The 19,242-nt window shown below is 39.6% G+C and overlaps 2 protein-coding genes across 5 annotated transcripts in view; both read left to right on the top strand.

The window, feature by feature from the left end:
• Positions 1-12,828, top strand: part of dennd5a (DENN/MADD domain containing 5A) — a 34,832-nt gene extending 22,004 nt beyond the window's left edge. For 3 of the 4 annotated variants that reach the window (XM_013269702.3, XM_013269703.3, XM_003442378.5), the window contains 15 exons: positions 76-226; positions 350-443; positions 1,103-1,234; positions 1,502-1,654; positions 1,760-1,847; positions 1,938-2,025; positions 4,705-4,833; positions 5,343-5,464; positions 5,551-5,696; positions 8,649-8,767; positions 8,858-9,039; positions 9,279-9,361; positions 10,104-10,227; positions 10,552-10,720; positions 11,914-12,097. In XM_013269702.3, the coding sequence (XP_013125156.1) occupies positions 76-226; positions 350-443; positions 1,103-1,234; positions 1,502-1,654; positions 1,760-1,847; positions 1,938-2,025; positions 4,705-4,833; positions 5,343-5,464; positions 5,551-5,696; positions 8,649-8,767; positions 8,858-9,039; positions 9,279-9,361; positions 10,104-10,227; positions 10,552-10,720; positions 11,914-12,097 (1,964 nt within the window). Of the gene's footprint in view, positions 1-75; positions 227-349; positions 444-1,102; positions 1,235-1,501; positions 1,655-1,759; positions 1,848-1,937; positions 2,026-4,704; positions 4,834-5,342; positions 5,465-5,550; positions 5,697-8,648; positions 8,768-8,857; positions 9,040-9,278; positions 9,362-10,103; positions 10,228-10,551; positions 10,721-11,913 lie in introns of all 4 variants that reach the window. The other variant, XM_013269701.3, reaches the window with a different exon arrangement.
• A 1,151-nt stretch (positions 12,829-13,979) lies between these two features.
• On the top strand, positions 13,980-18,663 carry sinhcafl (SIN3-HDAC complex associated factor, like). Its single transcript, XM_005466998.3, has 6 exons — positions 13,980-14,107; positions 15,250-15,411; positions 15,615-15,714; positions 15,801-15,915; positions 16,517-16,667; positions 16,784-18,663. The coding sequence occupies exons 2-6, from the start codon at positions 15,284-15,286 to the stop codon at positions 16,959-16,961; spliced, it is 672 nt and encodes a 223-aa protein (XP_005467055.1). The 5' UTR covers positions 13,980-14,107; positions 15,250-15,283; the 3' UTR covers positions 16,962-18,663.
• The last annotated feature ends 579 nt before the right edge of the window (positions 18,664-19,242 follow it).

Raw genomic sequence — 19,242 nt, 5'->3', positions numbered from 1 at the left:
AAGCAGGGTGACTTTGAAACATGATGATATAATTCCTCTGCTGACTTGTGTACCCCGCACGCACCTCCTCAACAGAGAAAGCCATTGAGATGAGAGTCTCAAAGATCGACCACACTGCCCTGCACCCCCACCTGCTGGACATGAAGATCGGCCAGGGGCGCTACGAGCAGGGCTTCTTCCCCCGACTGCAGTCTGATGTGCTCTCCACTGGACCCACCAGCAACAAGTGAGTGTCTGTAGCTCACTACTGTCTCTGTCCCCTTGTGATTAGTGTATATTTGAAATAAACCTTTGTGGGTTTGGTGTGTTTGATGGCTGTTTTACATTTGTTTCTTTTTCTGTGTTATAGATGGGCCAAGAGGAGCGCTCCGGCTCAGTGGAGGAGGAGGGATCGGCAGAAGCAGCACGCTGAGCACCTTTATTTAGACAATGACCAGAGAGAGGTGAGAACGCCCCCACAGTGTTTTCTTTCATCAGCTCCTTCACACAGATGGACTGCTTGAGCTTTGATGTCATTTTGCATGATCTCTTGTCTGTTTGCTCTTCCCATCAATGTCTGCTCTTACACCTGTTCTCACACATTTCATTTCTTTTCTTTTTCTGCTTGCCTTACACTCACGCCCTCACACTCGCAGCATGTAGAGTGTTTGTTTCCGGAGCTCCAGCTCCTGCTGTTTCTTGACTACTACTGGCTCTCGCAGTCCTTCAAGCCCTGTCTAAAGTCGGTGACTGTGGACGTGGTATGTGTTGGTTGTCCGTAGAGCGCAGTACCTGTCCACGCATGTGGTCTTTTCCTCCCTCTGCTTTCCTCACGTACAGCAGCTGAGCTTTGTTTGAATATCAGTGTTACTTTTGTCTTTTTAGGAGGTGGAACTGATAAACAGTGACATAATTAAAACGCAGCTTCATTTTATCCATTTTCTCTAAAATTGTAACTTGTCTTGATCCTTGTAGTTTAAACTGTAGGACGAGCTTCGATTTAATATTCCTAGACAGAGTGAGACCAGCTCTGTGGTTAGACACAGAGCTGTTTGTTTTAGATGTAGTGACATGAGCACACGTTATTGTACTCGCGAACTAAATCCTCTCTGTCTTTCATCAGAAATACATCCAGGAAGCCAGAAACTTGGGCACAACCATCAGACAGCCTAAACTGTCCAACCTGTCACCGTCTGTCATCGCTCAGACTAACTGGAAATTTGTTGAAGGATTGCTGAAGGAGTGCAGGAACAAGGTTTGCCTATCATCAGTTTTTGGTTCCCCAGATTAAAACTCATCATGTATAAAACTCAGTTATGATTGAAGTTTGGGATGAAGCTCTCTTTGGCTACTTTAACACTCTTTAAATACTGTTAATGCAGTGTTATTTAGAGTTTTGACCAATTTTCGAAACATTAAAAAAAACAAAGTAAACCACTTTCTACCTACACGAATCGTCTGTTTTTAAGCTATTTTTTTTCGGTTGCTCAGAAATTAGGTTTGAGTTCTTGTCTCTCTGCAGACCAAACGTATGCTGGTAGAGAAGATGGGGCGCGAGGCTGTGGAGTTAGGCCACGGAGAGGTCAGCATCACCGGTGTTGAGGAAAACACCCTGATTGCGAGTCTCTGTGACCTGCTGGAGAGGATCTGGAGCCACGGCCTGCAGGTTAAACAGGTCAGGAAAGAAAAAGAAATTACTGCAGTCAGCATGCACGTTTTAACATACAGTGCTCTCGGGGGAAGTTTAGCACTAATGCCGGTTTTCTCTCTTTCTTTTAAGGGTAAATCTGCCTTGTGGTCCCACCTGCTGCACTACCAGGACAGCAAAGAGAAGAAAAATGCAACTCCAGGTAGTTTAGGGCCTCCAGGTAAGAACAAAAATAATTTCAGCTGATGATCACAGTCATTTTACAAACCGATGGCTTCTGCTTCAGTTACGCTTCTTTGTTTTACTCCAGGGTTCATTCATGACACCGAGAGACGCAAATCTGACGGCGGCGGATCGGTTATGCCTCCCCTGAAAATCTCCCTGATCCAGGACATGAGGTGAGGCATCTGCAGAAATGTGCACCTCAGCGAAGGAATAAAAGAGGAATAAAGTCATTTCATACTCAAAGTACTCAAAGGTGTTCTGGAAATGGGCACCTTTCATACCAATGTATTTTAGACTGATACTGCCCCCCTGTGGTAGACCATTGAACACAATATTGTTATTATATCCCTATCATAATAATCTGGGCTGATCCTGTGTATCCTCATGGGTCCCAAATTCCAATATCCTGAAATAAGACACACATAAAACCTGCGGATTTCAGTGTGGGTTACATTATTACATAGTCTCTCCAAACAAAATACTATAAAACCAGCAGTATTTGCAGGAATACCATTAGTTTAATATAGTAGCTTCTATATTTAGAGAAGGATTTTCTTATGACTTTTACAATATAAACAAAAGCATGAAGTAATTCTGCTTAAATGCTGTGATGTTATTTTTCTAATCGGAATTTATTTATGTATTTTTTAATTCCTACCACTACACTGAACATCCAGATCCACCTCTGCTATGCATATTATAACTGTATGTTTTAGTAAATAATAGTAATAACAAAATAAAGATAATTTGTAAGCTGTTAGAAAAATCCAGGATTGCAAAGGTCGAGCAAAAGGCAGTACAGAAAATATCAAAGGACAAAATTAAATAAAATAACCTATAAATATGCATCCCACATAATTATGCAGTTCATATATACATGTGTAGACTCTCATATTAAAAAGAAAAAAGGTATAAAGGTGAGTATTTTTGAGTATTTTGTCCATAGTAGTTGTGTTATACAAAAAGCAGTTCGTTGAGCCCCATGAGATATGCCACTGCATAGATGGAGAGAGGACACGACATACAGAAAAACCCTCACATGATCACCATCCCGGACCCTCAGGCCAGTCTTGTTGCCCCAATTTGATCAAAATGTTGTCATCCGGTCTATTATTTTTAAAAACCAAGAGTTTTAACATCATCGACAGCTCTATATCTACATGCTTCAACATGCAGTTGAAGCAACATGCAGCTGTCGTCATGTTTACCCACCATAACCAGCCAGGGTTGAGGAGTCTGGGGTTGCGTTGTTTGAAGACGACACAGCGTAAGTGTGTGTGTAACAGCGTGTTACTTCCAGCCTAATTACCAGACCCCCCGCCAGTCTGAGTGGAAAGGAGAGGAGGGGTCAACTTGGGGCACAAACACGCAGCTCGACTCTGCACTGGTGGACAGACCATCCTCCGCATTCACGTAAACATCTAACGGCACAGTCATAGACACGGTGGCAAAGAGGCAACCACCATCATAATACTTCATTTAATCCCAACAGGGAGTTAATCTCACATTTTAAAGCTTCGCGTGTGTTACATTGCGTTAATAATAACATTTCATGTAGTAGGTGTTTCCCACTGTTGCTATGGCGATAACAAGCACAGAAAACTGGGTTACTTGACGTGATTGGGCGTGGAGGGTGGAGACAGGGAGGGGGATGGAAGGTGGAGAAGAAGCGCGTGTGGCACAGGTGGAGTGGAAGGAAATGTGTCTGGACGTCAGTGGCGCGATAGTGGCTCGGAGCGATGGCGCGGGGGCGAGACAGCCACGGCGGAAGCATCACACAGGGCGAACAGAGACAGACTTTGGTCTGTGTGTAACGGCATCAGTTACAGTTTTATTTACACAGAGCCAGGTCACAGCATCTCAGGACACTTTGTATTTAATTATCTTTCAGACTGGGACAGGAAATGCTGAAATTGTAGCAAATTTTATTTTTTTAGTTAATTAATACAGCCTTTTCATTTGCCAGTTTCTTACAATGTTGATAGTTTAATATTCTTTTAGGGTGTTTGTTAAGCACAAAATTCAAAATATTCACAGGCTGAAGCTTTTTAAATGTCAACTTTTGTTGATTTTTGCTTCTTTCTTTGAGTTGAATTGTTGAATCTGAATCTCTTTAAGAAGATTCTGCATATAAATCTGCAACAACTACGTGAGTGTGAGCTTTGGTCCTCAGCCGGATATAAAGTATCTCTTATCCGGAGAATATTTAGCTACACCAGGAGCCTGGAAACATTTGTCCATTGCCCCCAGACAGTAAATCGTCAGGCGATGGCAGCTGGGTTTCCAGATTGGTGGAAAGTTTACACAGTTAAATTTAGACAACACACTTGTGTATTCACCTGTATAAATCCATTCATATCACCTTGGTTGTTCCACTAAGAGAAAACAAGATGTATTCATGTCAGATATCAGACTTTTAGTTCTTCTTCACTCTTTATGTGCTTACACACCACTCTGCATTTAATCATTAGTTATTATTCATCTCTGGCTCTTCGTCCCCTCACTCCAAACCTGTCACGGCAGATGGCTGCCCCTCCCTGTGCCAGGTTCTGCCGGAGGTTTCTTCCTCCAGCAGGGAGTTCTTTCTTCCCACTGTTATCAAAGTGCTTGCTCATTGGGACTGTTTGATGGTTGGGGCTTTCTCTGTATTATTGTAAGGTGTTTATCTTACAATATAAAGCACCTTGAGGAGACTGTTGTTGTGATTTGGTTCTATATGAATAAAAGTGACTGGAATTGTTGATATTATGTTGAAGTATTGTCCATCCTTGCACTTCTTTTCCATGTCTGATAACTAGCATCAGTTCTTCCTCCCTCTAATCTCTAAATCTGTTGTTATTTTTTATTTGCAGGCACATTCAGAACATAAGCGAGATTAAGACAGATGTGGGCAAGGCCCGAGCCTGGGTTCGCCTCTCTATGGAGAAGAAGCTCCTTTCCCGACACCTGAAGCAGCTGCTTTCAGATCACGAGCTTACAAAGTGAGCAAAAGGACACAAACAGCAGAGTTTATATGTTGTTCCCTTTATCACAGGGTCACTCTTTGTCAGAACAACTGCAATAAGTCACGCTGATGCAGATTAAAGATCTTTGGATTTGTTTTTCGTCCTGCTGTGTGTGCTCATCTTCTTTCTTTGTTCTGTGAAGCAATGTCTGTGTCATATGAAATGAAGATGTGATCTAACCATTTATAATACATTAAGTCTCTTGAAATTTCAGAGCATCATGCTATAGTTCCTCTGTACATAAATAATTCACAGTTTTCTTCATAATTGATATCTGAGTACTAAAGTGGGTCAGGGGATTTCTGTCTGGCTTTTATTGACCTGGTATTTATTTCACCTAATGCTAAACAGTGTGCACTTTGTCATCCATTCACCCTAAAAATGATCATGTCTTGTGCTTCTTGTATATACCGAGGCACTATTATCTTTTAATTGTAATCATAGCAGAAATAATTCAATTTCTGTAACAATCTTCTTCTTTTTAGGAAGCTATACAAGCGCTACGCCTTCCTGCGCTGTGACGATGAGAAGGAGCAATTTCTTTACCACCTCCTGTCCTTTAATGCTGTGGATTACTTCTGCTTCACCAACGTCTTCACAACCATCAGTGAGCCTGACCCTATACTCCATGAACAATCAGCTTTTATGGATTTCAGTTCATTGTGTAACCTTTGTTTTCCCTCGGTCTCCCAGTGATCCCCTACCACGTGGTGGTTGTTCCGAGTAAGAAGTTGGGTGGCTCCATGTTCACAGCCAACCCTTGGGTGTGCGTTTCCGGTGAGCTGGCGGAGACCGGAGTCCTGCAGGTCCCCAGAAATACTCTGGAGATTACTTTTGAGGTTGGTATTAATTCTCATATAAAGGATAATTCCACTGCATTACAACTGGGGTCTTAATTGGATAATATAGTAAGTAAATCTGCAAAAAAGTAAGTGCTGCAATTAGGGAGCAAAGCAGCACAGATAGAAAGAAATACAACTCTGTTACTAACCAGATTATCTAAATCAATGGTTATCAAATTTGGACCCCAGGGACTTGATATCTGCTGATATCTGCAAACAATAGCTGAAGCGTCCACAAAGTAATCCACTTATAATATAATAAAACAGTGGTCTGTCATTAAAAAGTGCATGTATACAAATGTGAACCGTTTGCACTAATAAAACCGTTATTGCTCTCTCTAGTAGAAGCTCATCATCTGTCATAACTCATCAAATGTCATTTCTCCCAAACTGTTCTAAGTGCTGAGTAGCCCGGGTAATTGGCAGCAAGCAGAGACAAATGTTTGAGGCATCATGTGACTCAAAGGCAAACCAGCTATATCTGGATTACAATGATGAGTCCCTAGAAACGCTCCCTGATGAAAGACCCCTGGGCAAACAAACTCTGAGACTTCTGATTTAAATTGCTTACTCTAGGAAAAATGTCCAGTTTCACAGCACTTCATGCTAAAATTAATCAGTTGTGCTGCTGGATGAGTTGCACAGGTAACAATTTGACTGTCGTCATTGTTTTCTCTGCCACACTGTTTTGGTGAAATGCTGTTTTGTTTCAAACGTTTCTCCTCAAACTGTGCAAAGAAGCCAGAGATGTAAACACAGAGTTGTTCAGCTTCACTTCAATAAAGATAGACACAGGAAATATTTCATACCTCGTGCAATAACTCTTCACATGCAACACGTTTTTCTAGCAAAGAATTATCTGCTCTCTCATCTCGTTAGCTAGATTTCAACCCTGCACTGTGTACTACACTTTACACTCTGTGTATACTCAGTCACTTTAATGCCAACAGACATTTGCTGTGCTTGTTTTTAATCTATTTAGCAAGCGATTTTTATTCTGATTTATTTTTCTTTATTTATATTTTTAACCTTATTTACTTTATTGTACTATATTCAGCTTTTTTTATTTAGAATTTTACTTCTTAACCTCCTGTATTGTAGTCGCACCTTGCTAGTACTAGTTGGACGCACTTTTGTCTGCAAGACTGTCTTAAATCTTCATGGCATAAATTCAACAAGGTGCTAAAAACATTCCTCAGAGATTTTGAGATTTTATTGACATGATAGCATCACACGGTTACTGCGGATTAGTCAGCTGCACATCCCTGATGTGAATCTCTCGTTCCACCACGCCCCATATTGGATTGAGATCTGGTGACTGTGGAGGCCGTTTGAGTAGTCAGTTTAAGTGCATTTAAACAATACAGTGGTCCCTGTTTATCGCGGGAGTTGCGTTCTAAAAATAGCCCGCGATAGGTGAAATCCGCAGAGTGGCCAGCTTAATTTTTTTTACAATTATTATAGATGTTTTAAGGCTGTAACACCCCTCACTACACACTTTGTACACTTTTCTTAGACAGGCATGAACATTTTCACACTTTTTTCTCCTGTTTAAACACTCTCAAAGTTATACCTTGGTAGAAAAATAAGTCCAGTGTTATAGAATGAAACAAAAGATCAAACCCTGTTTTCAGGTCCAGAACATGGGAACAGCTGCGAGAGAATTCAACATTAATGAATCAGTGGTGCGGAAGTAGCCTTATAATCCGCTGTTCTTTATGGTCCGAAAAATACGGCAACTTCTACCTTCCTTTAGCATGTCCAGAAGTCCAACTTTTTGTGCGATGGTTAGCATCTTCCTCTGCCTTTTGCGTGCTACCGCAGGCACCTTTGACGGTGCAAACGTTTCACTGACATTGTTGTGTTTGTTGGGGAGAACACTTACAAACATACAGTACAGCACTTCAGAGTAACACTGCTAGCAATCGAAGATTTATGTAAATTTGACAAGCTGAACGCATTCTGTACTATACAAGAGACATGGCACGGAAGAGATTGATTGACAATGAGCTGTAAAAAATAAAAAAGCATGCAAAATTGCACAAAAAAAAAAAAAAAATTGCCAAACGGCAAGGCCGTGAAAGGTGAACAGCGTTATAGTGAGGGATCACTGTACACACTTGGTATCGGGGTCAAGGTATCCTGAGAAAATGTCCTTCTAACTATTATACCACCGCCAGCAGCCTGAACCTTTGATACAAGTTTGGATGGATCCATGCTTTCATGTTGCTCATGTCGAATTCTGACTCTACCATTTGAATATTGCAGCAAAAGACTCGTCAGCAACATTTTTCCATTCTTTTGTTGTCTTCTGCTGCTGTAGCCCATCTGCTTCACAGTTCGACATGTTGTACGTCCAGAAATGCTCGTCTGCATACCTTTGTTGTAAAAATATCACTGTATGATTTATTAATTCTTCCTTCTCACCTCAAATCCGTCCAGCCATTCTCCTCTGACCTCTGGGGTCAACAAGGCTTTTTCACCCACAGAACTGGTGCTCACTCAGTAGTCTCTCTTTTTCAGACCTTTCTCTAAATCTTCGGTTGTTTAAGAACAACTTATCTAGTAGATCAGTTTCTGATATGCTGAGACCAGCTGAAGTCTCTTAAATCATCTTTTTTGCCAATTCTAATGCTCAGTTTTAACTTTAGCAGGTCATCTTGACCATGTTTACATGCCGTAAAGCATTGAGTTGCTGTGATACTTGGATATTTGCATTAACAAGAAGTTCTATAGGTGTCGCTAACAAAGTGTGTATCATTGAGTTATTTTGGTTTATTTAAAGTGTTTTGATATATATTCTATTTAATGTTCTGGCTTCTCTAACACAGGAATTTCAGGTCTTCTGGAAAAAAGACTGTATCTTATCTTAGAAACTGTAGTCTAAATGTGATTTTTTTTTTTTCTTTGTTTGGGTGTTTGACATTAATGTGGGTCCTTCTGTCTCAGTGCCAGAACCTGGGCAAACTCACCACAGTGCAGATGGGTCACGATAACACAGGGCTCTATGCGAAGTGGCTGGTGGAGTGTGTTGTGGTCCGCAACGAGATCACGGGGCACACTTACAAGTAAGCAATACCTCCTGGTGGAAAAATGAACCCGATACCGATTTGTCTAGTTGCTTGTCAAAAAATCGACTCGGCATGCTCATCTCGCAGGTTTCCGTGCGGCCGCTGGTTGGGGAAGGGGGTGGATGACGGCAGCCTGGAGAGGATCCTGGTGGGAGAGCTGATGACCCCCAGCTCGGAGAACGATGAACGGATGTGCCGCACACCCCCCATGCAGCAGTCCCCGGGAATGATGAGGAGATTTGTTACCATCTCGCCAAACAGCAAACCAAGTGAGTTTGTAGAGCTTTTTATTCTGCAAACAACAAAAAACCCTTTGATGTGGGATTTAGCTGTTCCTCACCTGCTAATGATTAAAATCTTGCCTTAAAAAAAAAAAAACTACCCAAAAACGCCTGAACGAGAAAACACAACGACAAATTGTTTTAAACCTGGATTGGGAGTTACCTTCATGTGTCTGCTTGTGTTGTCTCGGAGTATCTTTGTTTAACTTTTTCTTTCCTTCATCCAGAGCTAAACACAGGTCAGATCCAGGAGGGAGTGGGAGAGGCCATCAATGGGATTGTAAAGCACTTCCACAAGCCAGAGAAGGAGGTGAGAGACGGCAGTCTAGACAGGCCCAAACATGTACTTCTATTATTCATCACAAATGGAAAAAAAAGCAGCCGTCTGCTCCGGTGGCCCCAGCCCCCCTCAGTAACTGCTCTGCCTGTGTTATAGTTCAAATATAACAAAGAAGGATTTGTGCTGTTTTTTCAAATGATCTTATTTAGCTTGCTATTATTATTATTTTGACCTAGGGTGAGGTCTGTTAATGTTCCTCTTCTGGAGGAACTAAAATAGAACTTGAATGCTGATAATTATTACATAGTCGGGCAGGTGGAGAAGGAGAACTGCAATTGAAGATTTTTAAAGTGTGTTGTATCTTAGCTGCTGATTACAGCCTTTAAAAGTCATTCATTATAGTTTCAAAGGATTTTTCACTGGGAATTCCCCTTCACTTTTGCTCTACCTCCTTAACACACCAACAGAACAATAACATTGAAGTCTGCTTTGGATTCTCCCGTGCGTCCTTGTATACTGTGTGTATATGGCCTCTTAGTTTAATGATGATTTAAATGTTTTGGAGTTCTCATTAATTTAAATATGACCACAGAGAAAGCTGTGGAGTAATGATCCTTTCCATTGTCTGTTCCTGCAAGATATTTGGAAGGTGATTTGGCATTTTAATGGGATAGCTGATCCATTAAATTGGCATTTTCAGGAAAACAGTCAGCAATTTTGAGGCAACTTGAAATGAGCTCTAAATGCATGCATGTATTTTTGCTCTCCACAGAGAGGCAGCCTCACCCTCCTCCTCTGTGGGGAGTACGGCCTCGTCTGGGCTCTGGAGCAAGTTTTCCAGCACGGTTTCAAATCACCGCGACTCTTTAAAAATGTCTTCATCTGGGACTTCTTAGGTAAGGGCTCAAGCTTGTACTTGCATCCTGCATAACTGAATGACAAACGGTAAAAAGCCTGTGTCCCAATAAAGAACAACCACCAACTGCAGTAATCTGCAAAGTATATTGTGGTGTACGAGTACTTTGGAAATGTCTGTTGATGTTGATCGATTGTTTCTCTATTGAAAAATGCTTTAATTTCAAAGAGGCCTCACATTTTTTGCTGTTAAAGCAGACCAATGTTTTGCATTTACCTTTCAGGCTTAGTGTGTGTTTTAATTACTGTTAAAAACTGTTAACTGAGTGGTCTTCTTTGTTTTACAAAAAAAAAAAAACCCACAGAAAAGGCACAAGTTTACTTTGAAAGCGCTGAGCAGCGTGAGGTGACCCCGGATGAAAACTGGCAAACCAGAGTGCGCCACTTCTGCCGCTTCATGCGCGCCATCAACAATGCGCCAAGAAACATCGGCAAGGACGGGAAGTTCCAAATGCTCGTCTGTCTGGGCGCAAGGTAGGAAGGACCACGTATGCTGCTAATGTTTCATCTAAAAAGAGATAATACACATTAATTAATAAGAGTAATTGGGCCCATCGACATGTGACTGTGCCAAAATTAGAGAGGTTATGTTAGTTTGGCTTGTTAGCGTGTATAAGCGTTAAAAGAAAACATCCACACAAAAGATGAAAAAGTCCACAAACTAAATAAAAGACTCAATAAACATTGAGAACACTGTTAATATTGCTGTGGACAAAAAGGAAGTTGAGTGTTCAAAGTGGATGCAGTAAAACTTAGTGATGCTCGAGACATAAAACGGTCTTTCCTGCTGTAAAGTCTTTGAACACTGATACACTGCTCTGTCTGATCCTGTCTCAGTCTGCATGGACTGAAGTGAAAATGGTCTCTGCTTTGAGAATCCTCTAAGCTTCCTTCATTTGAATAGTTTTCTCTAGAGCTTCCTCTCTGTTAAGAGTTTATTATGTACGAGCTTTCAGTCCTCTGCAGATGTACAGCTGTGTTTTTACCCTTTTTCTATGATTCTGTGCTGTGACACTTAATCAGACTTGGAGCTGAAAGAAAATAATTCCCAACAAGTTTACAGTAGAATACAAAAACTAGGCTTATTTCAGCATCTCAAGTGAAAGGATTTACCAGACTTGTTTTTGGTTTGTTTTTTAAGGGGGAAGAAATTTTCTGTGACTTTACAAAACCTTTCTGTTTGAAAATTACAGGATGGTCTAATTACAGAACTTTTTCTTAAATTTTAAATATTTATTTCTTACAGTTTAACCTCAAAGAGCCATGCTGACAGTTTTTCATTTGCTACAGCAGCATTTCATTATCATGTAGAAAAACTGGGACTAATTGATGTTTGAAAGTGTGGCACTGACAGAAAGTTTCACCTGCACAGAGCTCTTAAAATCAATGTGGGCTGTATGTGGCCCACAATGTAAAATGAGTGAGACATCCCTGGTTAAAGATGAGCATTTAAACAGTTTTTAAAATTGTCTCATTAAGAAAATGTAAAAGAAAAAGATTAGTAGTAGTAGTATAGAATAATGAAAATGGCTCTTTGAGCCTTGGTAGAGGTTTAAGGCGTAGTGTAATGTAGTTTGCTTTTATTCCACCACAGCTTGTGATTGTTATTGGAAAACTGCATCACGTGTTAAGCTGCTCTGTTAACTCCACGTGTCATCTTTTGTCAGGGACCATTTGCTCCATCACTGGATCGCTCTGCTCGCAGATTGTCCGATCACTTCTCAGATGTATGAGGACACTGCACTGATTAAGGACCGCTCGCTGGTAAACTCTCTGATCAGAGTGCTGCAGACTCTGCAGGAGTTCAACATCACCCTGGAGGCTTCACTCGTCAAAGGTGTTGGCATCTAAAGCCAAACCAGTTTCCCACCCACTGGACTTGACCGGGAAGATCACTGGGGACCACTAAAAAGAATAACTGAACCTTTTGTATGCAGGAACAGACTTGAACAAAGGACACTTTCTGGCTTATATTAAAGCTACTGTTAACATTTGCCATATATTAAGTGCAATGAGCCTTTCCAGATATGTTGTTATTTTTATCCTTGACGATGTTGCCATTAGATGTTTAAAAATATGTTTTCTATTACGAACCATGATTTACACATTATTGACCTACTTGTGCTATAATGTTTTACTGAAAACTGAATATTTTCACCGTTATCGTGAACTGCTGGCGACGGCTATATTTAAGGGAAAGCGGGGGATCAAAACTGTTAATATATTTTCAGAGGGAAAAAAAAACAGTATTATTTTGTTAAATCGGTCAAGTTGCTTGCTCTGTTATCAACTCAGAGTTCAATGTCATAACGCAGAGCTTAGAGCAAATGATGTGGATGTATGCTTTGTGTGTGTATGACAGGGAAGTTTGTAGAGCGTTAGGTGATTCACCATGTGGGCTGTTATATTCGGGCCTTTCCCTGATGGAAGTACAAGTATGCAAAATCTTTCACAAGGAGCACCTTCAGCAGAGATGAAGATCCCTGTTGTCTGTGTGTATGTGGTTTTAAGCCTGTATTCAGCGATTAAGAAAAGTAACCCCAAAGTTCTCCGAGAGATGTTCGACCTTGCTTTCTGTGTGACCGGGATCACAACTACAACCTTCATGCTAACACCTCCAACCAGCCCCTTTCTCCTGCCATCATTATAGCTCTTACACTACATTTGCTGTCTTCTCCAAACATAAAAAACTGTGATTGTCTGAGTAGGCTTCCTGTGATGAGGGTGATCTCCTGCTTCCAATGTGAGGAGCAAAAAGGACTGCTTTTTTCCCCCTGTCGTCTCCTGATTTTTATTTTTATTTTTCTTCCTTCTCATCATGTTTTCTTCTATGAACTCCGTTATAGACATTTAACTTTACTGTGCAGAATAAGAGATTTGGTATGTGATGGACTTCTTACCTGTGCCAACAACGTCTGGAATGACTGTTGTGCCCATCTCTGTACGACCCCCACACACAAGCATCTTGGGAGATATATATTTTTGTTTTCCAATACAGTTGTACATTTATTGACATAGCGGTGTAATGTAGTGTTTACTAAGTGAGCAGCAGTGTACAGTGTAAAAATATATTAAGAATAAAGCATCTGTAATGCATTCAAATGGGTGATTTTGTTTTTCATTAACATATTTATATTATTTGCTCCAGGAGCTCTGCAGATATACAAGCTGCTAGAGAGAAACTTAAATATATGAACTTGGGCTTTAGAAATTTGATTTTAATTTGATTTTTTAATAAAAACATACATTTAACAGAATTATTGATTAATCAAATAGTGGTAATAGTATATTTATTAATTATAATGAATTTATTTACTGCCCTAAATTCAAGTAAGGTGTTTACACTAACTAAAATGTGCAATAAAAGGAAGCTTAAATGCATATTTAGATGTATAATTTAGATGAATTAGTTTTTTAGGTCCTGCAGTCATGATTTGATAGGTTTTAAATGGCTGTTGTACATTCATATTTCCGCTGAATGCCTTTTCTCGACTGAGAAAATGTAAACAAACTCTTTCGCGCCATATCAAAGAGGTGTTTTTCTTTAAAGGCTTGGGCCATGTGCCTTATGGGATTTTGAGTTTCAAGACAGTCCGTTCACAACTAACAACGGCACAACGCCTCGCTTGTTCACTACGCTTCCCATCATTCATGTCTTCCGAAGAGTACGCGAAGGGGTCAGCGATTGGTTGGATTCAGGTTCAAACCCAACGGCTGCACGCCTTATATGGTCATGTACGCTCCGCGTTTTCATTCCGGTTTTTTATGCAAATGCATTCTAATGACCAGCTGTATGCAGTTGTAGTAAGAGCATGCGCAGTGCGGGAAAGGAACACGGCGAAGATTCAAAGTTTTTGTTCGGTAAGTGCAGTCTTATGTCTCTTCTACTAATATTACATTTATGATATTTTATTTATTCGTTATGTACGTGAAGAGTAGTCGTAATGTGGTGCAATGGTGACCTGACGTGTGCGTTTCCATATGTCACGCGCCAAACGTTTTAGACTAACAGTCTCGACAATGGGGATAACGTGGAAGTGAACGAGAGCGTGGCGTGGTGCTGGTAGCGAAGTAGGCTAGCTGGAATGCTAAGGGCTAACAACAATGAGCCATATTTGGCGCTCTAGCGGGCAAAAGTTTGAATTTAAAGGGAAGGATGTGTTCGTTGCAACTTTTTGCATCTTGTTAAAATTTCAGTGACATTCACTAAATGCGCTGAGTTGATAAGTACGACTTATTTAGAGACGCGCATTTTAACGAATAGCACGGTAGCTTTTTGTTTGTTCACTTCAGAAAGCGCCGCTTACAGCCCGCTTTTTGTTTCGGATTCCCAGCGCACACCAATCTCCTGATAAACAACGTGTAATCGCTCACAATCTCACTTTGTTAACGTTTTCTATATAGTAAAATATATAATCCATGCAGTTGTGCTTTGGAAAAGTGGCATTAATGCCTGCTACCGAGTGTAAAACGCTGCTCGTGTGGCGGGTGTAACGTCCCCACGTTAACCGAGCTGTGTTTGAAAGTTTAAGATCCCGACTCGGACCAACATTATTCCCCGTGGATCATCCTCAGATCGTCTTTATGTGATAAGACGATCGATAACATGGCGACATAGCGTGCGTTTAGTGTCCGTGCTGTCTTGTTTTTGTTTTTTGGGGGTTTTTTTTTTTTTAAGTGTTTTGGTGTTCCCGTGACTTGACTTTAAATTCCTCAACGTTACGGCTTTAGCCAAATGTAGTTGGGCATTTTCAGATTTTTGCGCACTATTAGTTTAATGTTTCGATTAGTAAAAAAAAAAAAGTGATTTCTTGCAGGATTTGTTATAATTGTGAGGTTGTGGACGGGTTTTCTTAAATCTGTATGTGTGTGCGTGCAGGGACCGCCCCCTTTTAGCAATAGAAAGCACAACTGTCTGCAGACATCCACGGTGCTTAGAAGAGGTGGGACTGGGACAATTACCGATCGTGTGCTCATATTTTTATTCCCCCTTACGTTTTCAGGATTTTAACCATAACACTGACCAAGAAATAGACTATGTTTGGCTTTCACAAGTCAAAGATCTACAGGAGTAACGAAGGCTGTTGCATCTGCAAGACCAAGTCCTCCAGTTCTCGATTCACAGACAGCAGTCGATATGAGGAGACATTCAGGCTGTGTTTTGGGTAAGAGCTCGCATTTATTCATATTGTATTATCTGTGCATACGTTTGTTTTATTTTATTTTTTTATTTTTTGCATACTTTATTAATGACTCCCATTTATTTATTTATTTATTTATTTATTTATATATATATATATATATATATATATATATATATATATATATATATATATCTCATAAATAAATACATAAATTTTCTTTGAAGGCTCTCTGAGGATCGTGTTGGAGACATCTGCAACGCCTGCGTCTTGCTGGTGAAAAGGTGGAAGAAGCTGCCTCTTGGCTCCAAGAAAAATTGGAACCATGTAAGTTATGTCCACTTATTGGTACTGTTAGTGCATATTTGTCCCATTCAATGGACTGCTGACATGTTGTGTCTAACCTAATTCAGGTGGTGGATGCAAGAGCAGGTCCAGGCTTTAAGGTGACAAAACCCAAGAAGATAAAAAATGGAGATGCGAAGAAGAAAAGCAAGCTAAAGAAGCTGCACAAGTTCAAGAGACAGAGTGAGTCATTTTAAAATCATTAAACCGTCATCTATTCTTAGTAATTTTAGGTATTAGTAATCTAGACTGATGGAGAATACATTTTTCTTAGCCCTCAAACAACTGATTTTAAACACTTTAGCTGCAGCTCATTCTCACTGTCCATCAGTCTTGGGTTTGTTATGTTTTCCTTCTCTGGCTAATTAAAAGCAACTGTTAGCATCATCTGGTGGCTGTTTGGGTTAGGGCACACTGTGTAGCGTCAGGCTCATCTCAGGGCTGAAAGTTAATTAGAATTAATTGGCATTTTGGGGGTTGGATAAATGTCATTCATTGATCAAATTTTATTTAAAAACTAATAATAATCATGTGTGACGACTGTGTAGTAGGACAAAAAAGACAATTTCATTCCTCTAAAATCCAAAAAGTGATGACTTGGTGACAAAAACCATCACTGAACCATGAAGTGTAAAAGTTTTGATCAGTTTTAGAAATGGTGGCTAATTTTCTGCTAAATGAGTGATCGGTTAAATTACTGTCTTAAAATATTTAGAATTTAACAAAACCTTACCACACAAATGTAAATATGATAATATTTAATATATTCCCTTTTTCCAAGCAGACTCTGATGCCCACAGCACGACCTCCAGCGTGTCTCCTGCCCAGTCTCCCAGTTACAGCAACCAGTCAGATGATGGCTCAGACATAGAGTCCAAGCAAAGACGTTCAGCTCCCTCCATCTTCTCCTTCTTGGACCGTTCCTACTGGAAAAGGCAAGCTACTCTTTGACTACACTGAAGAAAAAAACATTATTTGATATGTTTTTCTAAAAAAAAAAAAGAAAAAGATTAAGCATTGTGTAAGTAACTTTTCACCTTTAACTTTTTAGACAAAAGGTGTGCTGTGGGATTGTCTACAAGGGTCGGTTTGGAGAGGTGATTATTGATCCCCGGCTTTTCAAGCCCTGCTGCAGTTCCAAAAAACAGAAGACACTGACATCGCCCACGCAAGTGGCCACACACTTGCCGGACACACAACACCCAGAAGACATGAAAGAAACCTGGTGAATGCTGTTGTTGTTGAATTTCCCTGTTGGGGTTATCCATGGCATCCACCTGGATTTGTCTCCAGTGGTAGACCTCTCATTTCTGCTTCTCCTCTTTCCTATAGGCAGTTAGGTAGATCTTTGTCTTTTGTAATATTCCTTTTTATATGGGTATTCTTTTAAAAAAAATTGTAAAGAATTGATTTTTCTTTCTTTCCTTCCTTTTAATTTTTTTTTTTATAGAAAGCACAAATGGGGAAAAAAAAACCTTACGGGCATTAGTGTTATTTATAGGATGAGGAGACAAATTTTGCTAAGGCTCTGCTTTTGACTCTGGATTATAATTTTTGTTTTTATGACATGATCATCCTTCTGTAAATACTTTGTCACCTTTTTTTATACATATCAGGATTGTTTTGTTTTTCAGTAGTTGTTAAATTGTAAGTGTGCAAATGAAAGACACCAGCTTTTTCTAATACCAGCTTTTTTGTGAGTGTTGGAGTGGCTCTTCAACATTTTGCTATGTTTTGTCTATTAGTGCAAATGAGTCTTTGAATTTTTATTTTATTTTTTAATACAAAAATGGCTTTTTCCTAACACCAGGGATCACTAGTATAACTGTTCTTTATCGATTTAATGATCTTTTAATATGTGTATATAGATGAGAACACGTAATCTTTGGACATGTATACAGCTTTAGCATGCCACAAGTTTGAAACACTCCATTTTAAATTTGTTCAGCAGTGTGTGCACATTAACTGATAGATGTGGTTCGACCATGCATGCAGTACATCCCTGTTTGTTGTGGGGTTTTTTTGTTTGTTTGTTTTTTGTAAATACAATATTTTGGCTGTTGTAACATCAAAACTTTTTTTTTTTTTTTTTAAACAATAACAGGAATAGAAAACCACTACATCTGTTTAAAAAAAAAAAAAAAAAAATGCTTTTGTGTGTCCCGACATTGTTAAAACATGTACTTTAACAACAAGAAGAAAAGAACAGGCTTTTTTACCACATGTTCACATCTCATTTGATCAGATACATTTCTCTAAACACAACAGTGAGCAGCAACATTCCTCCTCCTGTGTCATCTTTTGAAGTTGCTTTACATTTTAGCCCCCATTATCACCATCCAAAAAAATTGCTTTTAATGAAATGTGTTTGTCATGGCTGCGACTGTCAAAGTTCAAACTATGCAGACGTTTTGAATGTGAGAAGTGCTCTGGGGCCGTCTGTCGCTTTTGCTACGTCAGGTGTAAAGCGATCGATCCTTGCTCAACCAAAATTGGCTTGTGGAAAGCATCCATTATTTTAGCAATAATGTTGCATTTTTTTCTAATTGTCCTAAGTCATTGTCTCACAATCATTTTTGTCTTTGTCATGTCAAAAATAATGCTCAGATTGCACAGTTTTTTGCCATACTGTCTCAAATTAATACTGCAGTGACAACGGTTGCTTTTGTTTTAAACATAATTATAAGTGGTCTCAAACTAAAAGAATTGACAGGCAATGCTCTGTAAAGTTGCTTAATATATTCTCTTCTGCGGCAGGGTTGTTAAATGCTGAACATGTTTATGATTCTTATTAAAAGGAGAAATGCTGCTTCCTTTTAAGCTGGAAAATAAGCTTTTTTTTTGTCCTTAGGGAGTTGCCATATTTTTTTAAGAGGTACATTTTGGGATATCAGATGTGCCTTAAAGAATTATTTGACCTTTCCGTTATGGTTCTTATGTAATTTATGTTTATTTATTACAAAACCTTTTGTAACTGAAATTTTTAGATAATTGGTGTAGAGCCTTTCAGAAAGTCTGTTTTTTAATTTTGTGCGCTTCCTTTGAACATGCAATGTATGTTTTGGTTTTTTTTTTTTTGTTTTTTATACTGTACCACAAAGTAGATCTGTATTACAATAAAAAAAAAAAATAGAAAAAGAAGCGGCCTGTCATGTTTTTCTGCACCAGTAGGTGGTGGAAAAGAGCTACGTTAACGCTGATGGAGCGTTTGGTCCCTTTGCTGTTTTGCAGGGGGTAAAGGTGTTCCTGTTTATTGGCTAGATTGGGATTTCACTTATATTGCACAACTGGAGTTGCATTTTGATAATTGAACCTAAGTCACAGTAGGCAAAACTGCAGCTGTAAAATCAGTATGGTGCAATCTTAGCAAATTCTACCATCGTTAGCTTATTTGTCCGATGATAAAAGCTCATAAATGCATGTAAACGTCGATACTAAGCTAACAGCCCTGCTGAAGCAAGTGTACGTACTCCACTCTTACTCAGGAGGCCTGTAGCTTTCACAACAACG

This window comes from Oreochromis niloticus, linkage group LG1 (assembly GCF_001858045.2).
Source record: "Oreochromis niloticus isolate F11D_XX linkage group LG1, O_niloticus_UMD_NMBU, whole genome shotgun sequence".
Taxonomy (NCBI): domain Eukaryota; kingdom Metazoa; phylum Chordata; class Actinopteri; order Cichliformes; family Cichlidae; genus Oreochromis; species Oreochromis niloticus.
Note: the sequence above shows the minus strand (reverse complement) of the source record. Positions and strands in the feature narration are given on the sequence as shown.